We start from the raw sequence: 18,108 nt of genomic DNA on the forward strand, positions 1-18,108 counted from the left end.
CTAATAATTAGGAAAGCAATTTAACATTCCTAATCACTTTCTGCCCGCACTATAGCCAAAAGACTACAGCACGGCTCTCCAGTTCTAGGACATCCACGTCGGATCGGGGTAAATGGCCAATTACAGCGGCCCTTTACCTTGTGACCAGCTGTGTCCAGTCACAGCTGGTCACATGTAAATAGACCTGCCAGTTATCGGTTCTCCTTTCCTCACACAGAGACAAAGTGTGAGGAAAAGAGCCGATCTGGCAGAGCACAGTGAGTACATTGTATACAATGATAATCGGGGCACTGATCATCGGTGCCCTGGTTATCAGTGCAGTTTTTCAGTGCAGCCTCATCAGGGCACACCAGTAAAGAAAAAAATGCCTATTTGCAAAATGTTATAACCAAAACTAAGAAACTATTTTTCCGTTTTTATTTACCAAAAAATAAAAAACTCAGCGGTGATTAAATACCACTATAAAAGAAAGCTCTATCTGTCTCAAAAGAAGATAAAAAAATTGAATTTGAGTGAAAGTCTCCAGTATTGAAGAGGTTAAAACAAAATTCGATTCTACTTGTGTATAACCAGCTGGCTGGCCATACACAGTCTTTTTTTTTGTTGTTTTTTGTGGAGCCAGTGAGGTAGATGCAGGAATCCCCTTGCTGGGAAACTATGTTTAGAATACACTGATCACTGGCTTTAGCTGTTGATCATCAGAATTTTTCTTTCAACATGTCCGACTAAGTTTCAATCAGTGTATGCCCAACATTAAAAAGTTCCTAGACTTTCTCTTATGCTGACCATAGTTTGAATGAATCTCGGCTGGTTCAGCAGGGGCCAGCCAAGGTTTGATCCATGTATGGGCAGACTGATTGTACTGATGTCGATTCATTGATCAATTTCAGTGCTACCAACCTGTCAGACTTTTTGACTGAGATTACTACCCGCGGCTGTAGCTGCTGGTAGTAATCATTGTGTTCTGCCGTCCAGAAATGCTCCTTCCCGGCTGAACACAATAACGCTTTGGGACGCGATGACCTTATCAACACTGATTGTGTTCATGGGGAAATTGAGCGTTTTTTTCTTTCCTGCAACTACAGTTCCCGACCAAGAACACTGCTCGCTGACAGAACACAATAACTCTGTGGGGGAGATTCCCTTATCAACGCTGATTGTGTCAATAAGGGAAGCAAACGTTTTTTTCTTTCCTGCAACCACCGCCCCCTTTTTCTTTCATCTGTTAATTGCACACCAATCGTTAAGCTCGGGCCCCGAAGCCATATACTGGTTGGTTGGTTGTAAATTGTCTTTTATTATTTTGTCTACATCTGCTACCTTTTTGACCTCTATTTTGTTCGGGACTGTAGTGTGCTACCTTGTGAAAACAATAAAAATCATTGAACAGAGAAAGTTCCTAAGCTTTTTATAGCATTTACGCAACAAAACATTCATGCATCCTTTTCTGTTTTGTCTACTTTATGCTATCCTCACTGATGCTGCACATTTTTAAAGAGAGGTTATGTTGACACAGCTGCATTATTCAGCATGCTGGTGTGAACTCATTTCTCAGTGACACTCTGACAAGTATTTCAAAAATTCAGTGGCATCAATGCAAAAATATGATGACAGTGCTATGAATAACTTTATAACCAGACTGATGTTAAGTGACAAGTGGTATATGTACCTTACTCCAGCATTGTCACGTCAACTGTTAAGTACATCCTCACAGTGCTAGCTGCTTGATGACTCAGATGTGAACTTTTCTTGTGGAAACTTTTACAATTTATGGTTTACAGTAATTAATAGTATACCATTATATAACTAATTTAGCTGGGAACTTTTTAATATCCTAGTAATTTCTTGCATTTGTAATATACACATTAACATTAATCATGCAGACTGATGTGACCCTTATGTGACGTCTGTGACTATAGAACTGTAATGAGTACATATTAACTGTCTTGGTTGAAGCTGTTCTATTTTAATCTTAACTCTACTCACTGGATTTATTTTTTATAAGTCTTTTTCAGGAGTTTGCTTTTTCCCTGTTTTTATTGAATAACCTGAATTACACTGCCTGTCACCTAGTTATGGAATCAGAGCACCCTGATCATGCATGTTATGCTATAATAAGTATATTCATAGCAGTGTGGAGCACTGGACCACTTATTCTAAATATTGATTAAAGCATAACTCCATGAAAAAAAATGTTCTCCCATGCAGTAGAGCTGCACAGCATGGGTTAACTGCTTGTTTTGTCTCTGGAAAACCGCACACCCCCATCTCCAGCAGTGGACCGTTCCTGCTGTCCCCACCAGAGCCAGTCTATAGAGGAAAGCCAGGCACAAGGTCTGTGTAGATCCAGAATAAATTTTAGTCGAAGATGCATACCATAAAAATGGCCAACTCCTTTTAGTATTCCTACTTGTATAAATTGCAAATCCCAGTTAAAAGATGAAAGCAACATAGTTAAAGGATAAGTTCGTGAACCCCCACCAACCTTCTCACCCAGACAAATAGATTGAGCTGGCAACACTCTGTAGTCCATAAAACAATTTTATTGGTGACTGGTTACAAAGGAATGACAAAAAAACACAAAAGATGACGTGTTTCGGCGAGAGCCTTAGTCGTAGCAACTACAGTGTTGCTGGCTCAATCCATCCATTTCTCTTGTTCTGGTGTGTACGGTCATGCTGATCCCAGGCATCTGTGTGTGGATCTTGCAATCAGATTGGGTGTTCCCTGTTGTGTGTGCTGCTCCTCTCAGACTTCAATGTCCTCACCCAGTTTTTGCTGTAAAGGGGGACATTATTGAGTTGATTACTTTCACTACCATTATAAATCCGGAAATGCTGATGCCTGCTTTTTAAAGGAATAGGTTTTACAAGACTTTTAGGCCTCTTTCACACGGGGCAGATCAGTCATGATCCGCCCCGTGAACATCCGCTTGCTCAGCGGGGATAGCTCCGCCGATCCCCGCTGAGCAGGAAGATGACAGGTGCATCGCTGCACACTGTGCAGCGACGGACCTGTCAGAGCGCCGCTCTCACCTATGGGGGGATCGGATGATGACGGTCCGTAGTGTCCGTCGTCATCCGATCCGATCCGAAAACGGAGGAAAAAGTAGGTTTTTCCTCCGTTACACTTTTCGGATCGGAGCGGGTCGGATGTCAGCGGACATGTCACCGCTGACATCCGACGCTCCATAGGGATGACTGTATGTCCGTTTTTCATCCGAAAAACGGACATACGGATCATCCGTGTGAAAGAGGCCTAAGACTATAGAACACTTTTTTTTTTATATTCATTATAGTCATTTAGTTTATAAAATGTATTAATGTAATTGGTGTAGTGTAGAAAACAGATGATTGTTATGCATTATAAATACTTCCTGACAAGTCCTTTCAGTGTATCCTGTGCATTTTTAGGGCTGGAAAAGGAGCGATTCCTTCTCCTGAAGCTGTTTGATTTGAATGTGCCATTTCTTATTCTGGTAAAATCTAAGGCTGGCCATGGATGGGCAGACCTCTCGCCAGGAAAAAGGGTATGCTGCCTGGAACAGTGACAAATAGAACCTATATGTGTGGTGGCAGGTTTGTTCCCTTTTTGCCCTGGGAATAATTGAGGTTGGTCACAAAGCTATTTTCAGAAGCAATGAACCTTTTGGTGCTCACTTCTGTTTCTTGGGAGAAGGGATTCATTCTCTCTCCATATGTATGCAGCATCCAAGCAAAGGAACTCGCTGCTCCAGGTGAGACAGGAAGCCTAATGATATCATGGGTGCTCGCATTGGCTCGCCTCCGCATACGATCAACACTGAAGAAATGGCTGCACTCCAAGATCCATCAAAATTCTTAATAACCGAACATCCCAAGTGTTCAAATGGTAGACGCGTTTCACACACTAACAGGTGCGCTTATTCATTACCAATGTATGCAGCATCCATACCTTGGTGGTCTGAGTAGATCTATTGCTGCCCTCTCTTGTTCCTGAGGATATATCTGCTTACTCTGGTCATCTCAAGGTTTAACACCATGGGGAGATTTACTAAAGCTGTTGCACCCAGAATATTGTGCAGCTGTGCATGGTAGCCAATCAGCTTCAAATTTCAGCTTGATCAAATACACTTTGGCAATAAAACCTGGAATCTGATTGGTTTCTATGCAGAGTTGCACTAGATTTTGCACTCTCCAGGTTTACTAAATCTACCCCTATGTAAGCATTGACAAAACTATTCACTATGACTGTCGGCCTCATTCACAGCCGAACTGTTGCCTCGTTTTCTAGTGAACACGCTAGCAAACACTGCATTTTAAAATTAACTTATAATGGAATAATTTAAACTTTGCAGGTATATCACAAAGAGATTATACGCAATATTATGATCACATCTGTAAGCAAAAAGAAGACATCCAAAGATCAATACAGAAATTTTTTCAAAAAAACATCCAGTACAACTTCTTTGATGAGGACTGTAAGTATTTAATGTATAATTTTTAGCATTTCTGATCATGTGTTGTCCATCCAAACTCTTTTTGTTAGTTTGGTGTAGTGCAAATGTTAGCTCTGTGGAAAATAGTTGCTAAAGCTGGACAGTTTTGGAGACAGATAATATGTAATAATCCAACAACACTGATCAAAGTACTGTTTAAAGCAAGGTTGCACACCTATTTCTTTAGGTTTTCAGTCACTGTATATCAAACATTGGCAGTTTACAGAAGAAATGGTAAATGTTGTAAAAAAAAACTAAGTTGACCAGTTTTTTACACTTTAGACTGAGATGCTTTGAGATATTGCATACTTTTAAAGGGTGCCACAACTGAAGAAAGGTTAAGAAGTGCTAGTCCAGCATAAGTTAACCTTTTCGCAAAAAAAAAAAAAGGTGAATTGCGTAACTCCAAATTTCCTGGCCAACCCCCAGATCCCTCTGCACTTGGGAGCCATGATGCCCTGTGCTGCCTAATGTCTTAGATACACTTTTTGCATTGGGCAGCACATTTACGTGGCCGTGCTGACCAATGCACGCATGTCATTAAAAGCATTATGATGGATACTCACTCTGGGACTCTGTATTAGTGTACAAACCACTAGCAGAAACTGAGGATGGTTAGAGGCTTTAGCCAGTCATAACTGGATTAAAATTCAGCCAGGTTCATCGGAGACCAGCAAATTTCAATCCATGTATGGGCAGAGAGGTTGTTTTTTACACAAGTTGATCTACCAATGGACATCTGTACAACCACTCTGTCAGATTTTCCCTGCTATATCCGTGTCACTCTGCTATAGACAGCAGTGATCAGTATATTCTGGCGGGGGGGCAAGTCTCCCCACTGTCAAAATAAAAGCTCAGCGGGGAGGATTCTCCCATCCACTTTGTGTGGATGGGAAAATTAAGTTTTTTTTTTTTTTTTTTTTTTTTTTTTTTTTTCATTGAACCCACTGGTTCAAAAAAAAAAAAATGTCTATGGGCTGCTTTTCAGAATGTTCTGCTATTTTGTAGCAAAATGTTGAAGAATAGTTGTATCTAGATTATCTTTCTAATTGTCCACATTGCTCTCATGCTTTCATTACCTATATTGCACTGGTCCCAACACCACTAAATGTCAGTTTCATTAAGCCCTTCCCCTGTTTTTAGTAGCGAAAACATTGGATTTGTTAGGCATATGAGTTCCTTGTACAATAACTGTAAGCTGCTAAGCTTCCTTTAGAGTGTTGTCTGTGTAACATAATGGTAAGGTAGCGGTACTTAGTAAACATAAGTGTAACGTATGGGATCTTACAGTACAAAGTACAGAAATCGTTTCAACACACCTCACTTTACCCCATATATTGCAGAACAAATCATTTGAGTCTAGAAATTATAGTCTATTGTTTTCACACATTAAACTGTTTGTAAATCCTTACATATGCCCAGTGAAGTGACTAGCCTCAGATGATACACAGAGATGAAACCAATCCTCCTACATAGGTTGTACCCGTTTATCTGCAGCCCTCTCTTCTTTATAGTCTTCCAAAACGCACATCTTACAACGCATCTCTCAGCACTAAAAAGCGGGGGGTCAGGGATCTGACATCACACACACTTTTTAGCACTAGAGCACACAGCTCCATGAAATCTGATAGCTGCTTGTGGGGAAGTGATACTCCCTCTTAAGAGGCTTAGAAAAGCAGAGCTAAGGGTATGAGTTATTTGCTATGTGCTGGGGGGCGGAGGTGTCGGCTTAATCTATTAGGAGTTGAATTGTGCAGATAGCAGAGAGAACAGAGATCAGAAAGGCACCAGACTCTGTGCTTTGGATTCAGGTTAGTATACACTATAGTGGGCCATGCTTTGTTCATTTTTGATGTCTGAGGTTTACAGAGTATAAAAGTCAGAAGGAAAAGAAAATTGCAGGGGCAAAATAAAAATAACAAAGATCCAACATTACCCTGTACAAGTCTATAATAGATAAAATGAAACACATCAAGGGGAATTAAACTGGAGCAGCCAGAATCTGGAGCAGATGTGTATAGCAACCAATAGTCAGCTTTTATCTTTCATTTTCAAAGCTTAAAGCGGAGTTCCACCCAAAAGTGGAACTTCCCCTCATCTGATTCCTCCCCCTCCGGTGCCACAATTGGCACCTTTCAGGGGGGAGGGGGTGCAAATACCTGTCTACTTCAGGTATTTGCACCCACTTCCTGGAATAGAGTCACGCCCCTTCCTGCACCCCCCCTGCTGTCTCCTGGGAAACACAGAGGTCCCAGGAGGTAGCAGGGACCACTTAGGAAGCGCAGCCCAACTCACGCATGCGCAGTAGGGAACCGAGAAGTGAGGCCGCAACGCTTCACTTCCTGATTGCCTCACAGAGAATGGCTGCGGCAGGAGCCGAGCAATTGATCGCTGGACTCCAGGACAGGTAAGTGTCCATTTATTAAAATTCATTGGCTGCAGTATTTGTAGCTGCTGGCTTTTAATAATTTTTTTTTTAGGTGGACTCCCTTTTTAACTGAAGAACTTTGAGATGGAAGATGATTGGTTACCATGCACAGCTGTTCCAGATTCTGTATGCTCCAGTTTTTTTAAACGTCCCCCATTATATGGCAAAAGTACCACATGTGCAAGAAGCATGTTTATTAATACATCATTGTTCAGGACTTGGTTTAGAATATTAAAGCTTAATAATCTGATGTTGGCTTTGTAATCCATATCTCTGGATTAACCAATACGGATCAAGAGTGAATACTGACGCTAAAAAGCCAATAATAATAATGGATGCAAAAATAGTTTTATGTCTGATTTTTACTGTATCCAAATGGGATTTCTAAGTTGTAGGGAACAAATAAGTGAATAGCCAAGTGTGAGTATGGGCTTTAAAAAAATAGTTTATATTTTGGATTAATGATTCTACATTTGACCTTTTCTTACCTGATCTAAACCATTTATTCTTCAAAGTATAGAGATTTAAAGTAGAACTACAGGCACAACTTTGTTTTTCATTTTGGATAGGACAAAGGAAGGTTATAACCCCCCTTTTTTGCCATCTTTGTCCCATTGTAGAGATTTACCTTCACTTCCTGTCCCATAACCAAAACAGGAAGTGAGAGGAAATACTTGAAATTTAAGGGAATCCCTTGGGACCCGCAAGGTCACCACCAGTACTAGTGTTCCCCATTCGATAATTTCACCTCCTATTACTTTTTTTTGGGGGGGGGGGAATCCAAAATTTGGGATTCTCTTTTACTTTCACTTTCAGTGATAACGATAAACAGGACAAATAGAGAGGGTGGATCTCCTTAATGGGGGCACAGACCGCAATAAAAAAACCTGACTGGTATTCTAATCAATGTCCATTTTATCCAAAACAAAAGAAAAACAGTTTTGCCTTTTAGTTCTACTTTAAGTATGCTTCCAGCAAATTCAACATTTCTACAATAACTTATCACTGAAACTGTACATTTTAACAACTTTTTTTGTCTTTTTGTAGTTGTTTTTGACATATACAGAGACAGTGAGGTAAGTGAAATATTTGTCCTTGAACTTGATGTATGAGAAAACTCAGAAGTTGGATAAATGTGTTTGTTGTACTGAGAATCTTTATTAATTATTATTGTTAGTGTTTTTGTACTTGTATATTTAAGCGTGGCATAGCACTGATAATAATACTTTGTACGGTAACAATATTGGCAGAAGATATGACAAGGAATATATATATATTAATATCACAATTTTGAGGTAATGTACACTTTAATTGAAGAAAAAAAACCCTTTATTCATTACCATTTACTTGTAAGTGGAGTAAAGCCATTCTGATACAAACAGAAACCCATTAAAAATGGCCTTAACAATTGGCACATTAGACTCTTTAATGAGTAAGGTTGATAGGGCCTCATTTATCAACCCATAACAGCACTTTAATGCTGGTCATAAATTTGATAAGAAATAGCATAAATAGGGGTCCCTAAACTCTTCAGCTCCTCAACCCCGTAAAGATGTTTCAGATTGTTTCTCAACGTCCACACATTTATTATATAAAATAATTGAATAATTACTACTTCAAAAAATACTACAAATAATAATGTTTTTGTGAATAATTTTGAGCATTCCTATTGTTATCAGCAGTTGCCAATATGGTTATTACAATGCTGAATTTTAAGTAAATGGACGGTAATCAGTTCTTTGGCAGCACTCTTATTGCTATGGGTCTTCTCACTGGTTCTCCAACAGAGCTTGAGATGGGGGGAGTATGCTCAGTAGGTGAAGTAAACATGTATGTGTTTCCTTTTTTAAAGGGGAGAGTGGAAGGTCACAAACACACAATGCAAAGCATGCTGGTAAATGGGGGCTATTAACAACCCAGAGCTAATATAGACATCTCAAAATTCTTCTCGTGGGTGGCTGACCATGCAACCATGGATAACAGTCTCACTGCTAGCCCCCTCATCTTTAGGACTAAGGACTGTCAAAGAGCTTCACAGAAAACTCAAAAGATCACTTGACCCCAATCCATCTTCCATCATTTGACATTTGATAACCACCCAAACACCTCAGACGTTTCCTGACCGCACACCCCCAACCCCCCCCCCATTCTTTTCTTTTTTTTTAATCTTTATTTTGAAGAATCAGCATGACAATTTAGGATTCGACATACATATTAAAACTTAGGATACCATAGGTGAGACAGCACGTGACACTTCCTATACTCATATAGATGTCAAAGGTCCAGTGACCCAGAGAATGCAAACACAAGTTAGGTGGCCATATAGTGTATCCCGCCTACCCATAAGGTCATGCTGATCCTCTCTTTTTTCTTTACTTATTGTATGGGGGGATCGTAAATATTGAACCCCAAGTCAAAGGAATAAGGAAGGGGGGATGAAGGGAAGGATGGGATGCGAAGGGGGTAAGGAAATGAATGGTATAGGGCCCCTCCCCATCCCCAGCCCACATTCCCAGACCATGGTATTTGCCAGAACCAAATGAACCAATCTATTGCCGTTGAGAAGCCAAAGGTGTTTGGTCTTTATAGAAAAAGTATGAAATTTGGATGAGCCATTGCACCTTATTGGGTTCCTGTCTCCCTTGTGACTCTCAGACTTTTTATCAACCCCTTTGGATGGTCTTATGGACCCTTCGGGGTCAGCATTGACCAACTGGGGAACCCTGCCCTAAATGTTGCTAAGCTAAGTATGAACATATTTAAAAAATTAAAAATAAATATTTAAAAATACAGAATTTTATGAGGGCACAGACTACATGTAATCAACGGTTTGTAAGTAGATCTTTATTTATATAACCTAGAGACAAAACATAAACATACAATCTCTGGTCAGAACACAAAAATAGGCATATAGTGGCTTATTTATAAATGTGTATCACTTCTCTCAAAGCTGCTTGCTCCAGTCACAGGAACTGGCTTGACTTTGGGCATTGTCACTACCCTTCTTATATAGACATTAAATGTAAGGCTGCATACACATTGACAATTGGCAGAGACACTTAAACCCTGCTTCTGTGACATATTTCATGCCTATTGGCATAAAATTGCTTTATTCCACACTCAGGAAAAACTCACTTACCCATATTGTAATGCTGCAAACAGCTGGAAATACCTTTATCCCCTGAATAAATAAAGTAGATAAAATTAAACCAAAAACCAGTGCTCCAATCCTAAATGACAAAAACTGTAGTTTACACATGTCTCGTAATGTTATCAAATAAACTTTGTGTCCATGTTCTGAAATAATAAAGCAATCTACAGTATATTCCCAAACAAAAAAGTCAAAAAGAATTATAGATTGTTTTATTATTACTTATTAGTTATTAAGAACATGGACACAATTTTATTTGATAGCATTGTGGGACGTGTGTAAACTGTACAGTATTTGCCATTTAGGTTTAGAGCGCTTTTTTTTGGTTGAATCTACCCCCCATTTGGATACTTACTTTTCTGTGCCTACAATGGCTTGCCATTTACTGAATGTTAGCACACAATGATCGTTGCTTTAAAAAACTGGGTGTTTTTTTTGTTGCAGTGACAATTTTCAGCAAGGATAACTTTTCTACATTTGTGTTCACACACAAAGAAATAATAATCACTTATTGAACCTTAATCATCCTAACATGACTTTAACTACAAACCTTTTTCCTCAGCCTACACCTGTATCTAACTTCTAACATTAACCTTGAATATCAGGCAAAATGCATGGTATCAGTAAATCTGTTCATAGCTAAATTTGTGCTAAAATGACTACAATGTTAAATATGTAATTCAGTAAAGCCTTTCTGTCTACTTACAGTTATCAGTTTCTCAAAATATTTGCTACAATCTTCAATATTTGGGCCAGGTGCTTTTACCTAATGGTGATAACTGTACCTCTTTCTGCATTGGGGAGCATTGGTTACATCTCTGCACCACATTATCTGGCACAACTGACTCTTTTATTAAGTTAGTTAAAACTGCTTTTGATATTACAGCTTTTGATTTGTCCTCTGCAGTATTACTTCACTTATTGTTAGAGTTTGTATATTGTTTGATTATATTCTCCTTTGAGTTTATACACCTCTTAATTTATAACATTAAATGTCAAAATTAATTTATCTTCAGTTCAGTATTTGATAATTTGATGTCTTTTTTTTTCTCCTTATTTTACTGCACTCTTATGCCGCGTATATACGGTCGGATTTTCCGACGGGAAATTTTTGATGGGAGCTTGTTGGAAATTCCGACCTTGTGTAGGCTCCATCGGACATTATCCGTCAGAATTTCCGACAAACAAAATTTGAGATCTGGATCCCAAATTTTCCGACAACAAAATCCGTTGTCGTAAATTCCGAACGTGTGTACACAATTCCAAAGCATAAAGTTCCACGCATGCTTGGAATCAAGCAGAAGAGCCACACTGGCTATTGAACTTAATTTTTCTCGGCTCGTTGTACGTGTTGTATGTCAACGCGTTCTTGACGTTCGGAATTTCCGACAAGATTTGTGTGACCGTGTGTATGCAAGACAAGTTTGAGCCAACATACGTTGGAAAAAAAACATGGATTTTGTTGTCGGAATGTGCGATCGTGTGTACGCGGCATTACATTTCATTTGTGCAATTTCAGTACTCTCAACTTTTACAGAGTTAAAGATTATATAATACAATTTGTTGGATAGCATGATAAAAATCACTTTAGTAGACTAACATTAGACATGATATGACCCTTGTTTAAAAGTGCCTATTATAAATTCAGTCTACCCATGTCATTTTTTTTTCTTTAACATAGAAAAGGACTGTTGATGAATCAACTATTGTCTTATTTTGTTTATGGTACACTGCAATGCTAGATTTTCTTTTTCAAGTACCTTGTTCTGCATCTGCTCACTATAAAGTCTTTCTTATTCTACTGCAGCAGTAGCAGTTGCACTTCTGTTGCTGTATTCTGTGTATGCACTGTTTAACAAACTATTTTCATAATCTAAAGGGATCCATGTTTTCAGGGGAAGGTTTGGATAATTGACTTTAACCCATTTGGAGAAGTAACAGACTCATTGCTGTTCAGTTGGGAGGAACTAACTACAGGAGCAAATCCAGGAGATGAAGAAAATGTTGATCAAGTAAGCAAATAGGCTGGTTTATGGACACCAAAGAATAGATTGTTGATAGGTTGTTTTTTTGTTTTGTTTTTTTTTGTTTTTTTTCTGGAACCTGCAAGGTAAAGCCATAATGTGCTAGTATGCACTGCATACTAGCACATTATGTGAAACTTACCTTAGAACGAAGCCCTTCCAGCTGCGAGATGTCACCGCTGACAAAGCTTCCGTCTTCACCCGAATTCCTTCCAGGTTTGCGGACTTCGGCTGTGTGACTAGCCCGAGCCGCGAGGACATCACTCCCGCGCAAGTGCGTGGGAGCTGCCGTTTACAGCACAGAGCTCTGAAGCAATGGCTCGGGTGCCCGTTGCTTCGTAGGGCGCATGCTCTGGTGACCTAAGCAGCAGTAAGTATGGACAGTAAGTATGCCCTAAACAGTGCACGTTTAGGAGATATTTACAGTACCTATAGGTACAAATTATGCATGGTAGTTTACTGCCACTTTAACACCAGTAACTCTCAGTTAACTGTCAAAGCATACAGTTTAGATTTCCTATCAGATATACTTTATGTAATTCCTAAACCAAATCTTTTCATTAGGAAAATTGTTACAGAAACATTAGGCAGACTTCCTGAAGTTCTCAAACAATAAAAATCAGGGCTTATTAAAGGTTAACCCCACTTTAGTGTGAAAAATAGCAAATGAAAAAATAGCATATACAATGTCTACACAAGGCATATTGTAATTGAAATGCTATTAAAATTACCTTACCTTTTTAACCACTTGCCGACCAGCCACCGCAATTTTACTGCGGCAGAATGGTACGGCTGAGCGAAGCGACGTTATGTTACATCGCTTCGCCCTGTGGCCACTAGGGGCGCGCCCGCTGCACACCCCCCAAGCCGAAGCAAAGGCCCGGCGGTCACGATCACCGCTGGGCTCCCGCGGTCGCTGCTGAGACACGGAGAACCGAGATCTGTGTGTGTAAACTCGCAGTTTCCGGTTCTCTGAGGGGAGACGTGAAAGATCGTCTGTTCATACAGAGTATGAAGTATCTCTTCCCCTACACAGTGCCCTCCCCCCTTCAGTTAGAAGCAAAAACAGGGAACACAATTAACCCCTTGATCGCCCCCTAGTGTTAACCCCTTCACTGCCAGTGACATTTTTACAGTAATCAATGCATTTTTATAGCACTGATCGCTGTATTAATGCCAGTGGTCCCAAAAATGTGTCAAAATTGTCTGATGTGTCCGCCATAATGTCGCAGTCCCGATAAAAATCGCAGATCGCTGCCATTACTAGTAAAAAAAAAAAATTAATAAAAATGCCATAAAACTATCCCCTATTTTGTAAACGCTATAACTTTTGCGCTAACCAATCAATATACGCTTTATTGCGATTTTTTTTTTTTTTTTTACCAAAAATATGTAGAAGAATCCATATCGGCCTAAAATTATTATTTTTTTATATAGATTTTTGGGGGATATTTATTATAGCAAAAAGTAAAAAATATAGTGTTTTTTCAAAATGGTCGCTCTTTTTTTGTTTATAGCGCAAAAAATGAAAACCACAGAGGTGATCAAATACCACCAAAAGAAAGCTCTATTTGTGGGAAAAAATGACATCAATTTTGTTTGGGTGCAACGTCGCAGGACTGCACAATTGTCAAAGCGACGCAGTGCCGAATAGCAAAAAGTGCTCTGGTCAAGAAGGGGGTAAAATCTTCCGGGGCTGAAGCGGTTAATCTGCAGCGCTGTACTTTTCTGTAAAATTCAGTGCAATATGGAAACCTGGAGGCCTATTGTGCACAGTTGGTGTACAGAACTTCACCAGAAATGACAATTCCTGCTTGTGTGATTAGCACACTGATTTTCCTAGAAGTCTGCACTATAATACAAGTCAGATTTTAGGCATCCTCTACAACAGAAGATTCATTTTTGGTGAGATACTCCCAAAAGGTTCATTACTTCTAAAGGGATGCAGACACTGCATTTTCCTCTTTAGCTGATTAATAATGAAAAGGTTACTCCTATTCAGATTTACTATGCACTTTGACATTATCAAAAAGCTTTTTCATCAGACCAAAGAAAGGTAGGAATCTGCAACAAAGTTTGTTAAAATCCTTGCAATGTACATTGATCACAAAGAGGGGACTGGTATTTTTTGTCAACAAAATTAGAGCTACTCTTTTATTGGCACCAAATAAAGCTCTAGCCATTTCTTGCTTCTCCACAGCCAGTGAGATAATCTGGCACTTCCGACATGTAGCCTGTAGCATGTAACTTGTTCCTCAGTGACAGTGCTTAGGCTATCAATCAATTGCTAGATCCGGATACTTTCACATCATTAGACGAGTGATGTCATCTAACATTGGCAATTTTCAGCTGCAGAGAAGCAAGGAGCTGTGACCGTGCACAGATAAGGTATTTGGCTGGTCGGGGAATGCCCTTCGCACAGCATGAGCAAGGTAATGGTGTCATGTTTAATAACCAAGAGTCATACGATATTGGCTGAAGGTTCAGCTAGTCCTTAACAACTTGAATACTAGCCTGTATATACCCCCTGTTCTCAATATTTAATGATAATGTGTGGATATTTATTATACAAAACATCATTAGCTTTTAGCAGTGTCTGCCCAGCTCAAATTATAAGCCATTATGGCCTTTCTACTTACCCAGGCCTGAGGTGAGGATAAAGACTGTAGAAAATATCGGAAGCTACTCAATGTATACGAGCCTAACAAAAAGGCAATCATGACAAAAGGCAACAAATGCCAGAAAATAAGCAGGCATTGTGTTAAAGAGCAAGTAAACCCTGCAAAAAAAAACAAAAGTTTCCCCCTTCCCTGCAAAGTAAAGGCATAATGTGCTAGTATGCATCATATACTAACACATTATGTGACACTTACCTGCAAACGAAGCCCACGCCGACCCGGCTGCAGCCCACATCCATCTCCGCCCATCTTCCTTCTGGGACCGCGGACTCCGGCTCTATTACTGACCGGAGCCGCGTGACATCACTCCCACGCATGTGTGCGGGAGCCGCCGGACACAGCACTCGCTCCTAAAGAAACGGCACAGGCGGCCGTCTCTTCCGAGCGCATGCACCGATGACCTCATCGGAACAGTATCCATAGGTAAGCCTTATTCTAAGCTTACCTATAGGTACAAATGTCTCAGGGAGGTTTACAACCTCTTTAACCACTTGCCTGCTGGGCACTTACACCCCCCTCTTGCCCAGGCAATTTATGAGCTTTCAGCGCTGTCGCACTTTAAATGACAACTACGTGATCATGCTACACTGTACCCAAATACATTTTTTTTTATCATTCTCTTTACACTAATATAGCTTTCTTTTGGTGGTATTTAATCACTGCTGGGTTTTTTATTTTTTACTAAAAAAAAAAGGACCAAAAATTTAGAAAATAAATGTTTTTTACTTAGTTTTTGTCAGTAAATTTTGTAACCAAGTAATTTTTCTCCTTCACTGATGTGGGTTGATGAGACTGCATTGATAGGCTGAACTGGGGGGCATTGATGAGGTGGCACTGATGAGGCGGTACTTATGGGCACCGATTAGGTGGCACTAATATGCCGCACTGATGGGCACTGTTAGGTGGCACTGATGGACACTAATAGGCGGCACTGGTGGGCACTGATAGGCGGCGCGGATAGGCGGTACTGATGGGCATTGATAGGCGGCGCTGATAGCTAGCACTGACTAGCATCGCTAATGGACACTGATTGGTGGCACTTGTGGACAGTGGTGGGCACTGATTGCTGGCAATGGTGGGCACTGATTGGTGACACAGTTGGTGCTATATTTTAATGAGGGCACTGATGATCAGTACCCTGATTACATCCCTAAATGTCCCCTGTGGGGAGATGCCGATGATTGGCTCTCCTCGCCACACACTCTGTCATTCGAGGAGCGCTGATTACTGGCATCTTCGTGTTTACTTAGACAAAGCCAATCACATGGTTAAAGAGCTGCGGACACGGCTCTTTACAGAGATCGGGGTCACGACGTGTTATAGCAACACAGTGCAGCCGTCCTGGGACGCCGTCGTATGACCGTGTCCCAGAACAAGAGCTGCCCCGCCGTCACCTTCAAAATGTGTTAAACACATTTTAGGAAATCACCAACCCTGCACCCATATAGCAGTTGTGCACAAGCTCTATTTTTTCTTTATATTTAAATGGGTCGCTTGTGATGCTAGCAGGCTCTATATGACTGTGGGTAGCACAGCAGAACAGAATGACATTAAATGATGGCATATTTTCCAGGATCATCCTATATTCCGCTATACAACAAGTGAAGTCACAGTGCAGCCTAGTCCTTACTTGAGTTATCGTTTGCCAAAGGATTTTGTCGATCTTTCTACGGGAGAGGATGCTCACAAACTCATTGATTTTCTTAAACTGGTAAGTAATAATGTATTTGGATTCCTATTCCTTCTCTAGTGGGATGGTACTATGCCTCATGTTTCTTACATTTTTTAACTGCTGTGGGTTTTTATGGATTTTCTTTTGCAACATCGTGTTTTCATATTTAAATTTTATGGTAGATATGGAAAAGCGAACTGTAATAGCCTAGCAAAAGCTTCTGCTATATCGTCGCCTCACATAGTGAATATCTGTATATGGGCAGGGGTTGATGGATGTGGTTTCAAACATCAGCGCTTTGTGAGTGGCAAGAGGTTAAAAGCTGCTGTTTATAAACAGTGCTGTTAGACAAGTGGTTAAGTGCCTTTTCACACGGGCTAAAAACTGACAGGCAGACCTGATCAGAAACTCCATGCAGCACTATGGACAGGCGGATGTATGCAGACTTGCATCCGTTTACACCCACCTACTTTCAAGTCTGTCCAGGTCTGGAAAGAAAAACAGAAAGGACTGTGTCGTTTTCCATTTTTTTGGACCTGAACCTGCTGGATAGAGCTATCACCGGTCTGCCAGAGACAAACTGAATGGGCACAGATGTCGAAAAACTGATAGCCGCCCTGATCGGATCTGATTTAGCAGGGGATCTTTTTACAGATCCCCTGCTGATCGGCACAGACACTACTCCGTGAAAGAGCCCTAAAGCCACTACAAGTACTGAAAGATAGGTGTTGATGCATCAGAAATTAACTTCATTTCTAATTTTTGTTGTGGGTCGGACAACCCCCACAGCATTTTATAGACTAGTTGGCTTTTTCTTCTCAAGCCCCCCTTCTCAAGTTGGCTTTTCAAAAACATAAACAACATAAAATGATCTGTAGTCCCAAGATAAGAGGTAGGAGTGCTAATTAGCTCTTTGAGACAGATGACACAGGACAGCTCTGAATATTTTGCACAATTAACAGCTATATTTTGCACTTATGGAGAGAGAGAAAAGAGGTTTGGCAACTCAGGATGGCTTCAATATAAAATCCACAACTTTATTTAGATTCACACAAGATGCAAAGGGAATCCATAGCACAGCAAAATGGGTGCGTTACGGCCTTATTTTGCACTTAAAATAAAGGCAAACGTTTTTAGTTTTGGATAAGAGTGAAGAGGGATTGGAACACCTGAAAGTTTTTTTTTTTTATTGCTACCTCTGCCCCCCATTGGGGAGATTCATCCTCTTTTTTTTCCTGTTGTTAATTGAAAGTAAAATAAAATCCCACATTTTGGGTAGTCCCCAGAAGTGTAATAATGGGTACATTTTCCAATAGAGACACTAGATCTGGTGACCTTGGGTACCCTAAGGTAATCCCTTTATTTGCAGGAATTTTTTCTCACTTCCATTTTTGGCTATGGGACAGGAAGTGAAGTTAAGTATCCCCGGTGGTACATGGATGTTAAAAAAAAAACTGACATGGATTACACCCTTCCCTTACTCTATCCAAAATGCAAAGAAAGTTTTGCCTATAGTTCTTTTTTGAACAGATATAAGAAAAATCTTTCACTGGCATATTTTAAAGACTAAAAGGGAGCTAATAAGATAATTGTTATGGTTTACATACCTGTTACGTTTCTCTTTCTATATAATAGTTTCTAACATCTTTATTGATTTTCTTATAAATGTATATTTTTA

At 40.0% G+C, this 18,108-nt stretch overlaps 1 protein-coding gene across 2 annotated transcripts in view; it reads left to right on the plus strand.

The window, feature by feature from the left end:
* Positions 1-18,108, plus strand: part of CDC123 (cell division cycle 123) — a 118,680-nt gene that overhangs the window by 92,853 nt on the left and 7,719 nt on the right. For both annotated transcript variants that reach the window (XM_073619501.1, XM_073619502.1), the window contains exons 9-12: positions 4,337-4,459; positions 7,953-7,981; positions 11,952-12,068; positions 16,332-16,469. In XM_073619501.1, the coding sequence (XP_073475602.1) occupies positions 4,337-4,459; positions 7,953-7,981; positions 11,952-12,068; positions 16,332-16,469 (407 nt within the window). The remainder of the gene's footprint in view (positions 1-4,336; positions 4,460-7,952; positions 7,982-11,951; positions 12,069-16,331; positions 16,470-18,108) is intronic.

The sequence above is a fragment of the Aquarana catesbeiana genome, linkage group LG03, assembly GCF_042186555.1.
Source record: "Aquarana catesbeiana isolate 2022-GZ linkage group LG03, ASM4218655v1, whole genome shotgun sequence".
Lineage (NCBI taxonomy): Eukaryota > Metazoa > Chordata > Amphibia > Anura > Ranidae > Aquarana > Aquarana catesbeiana.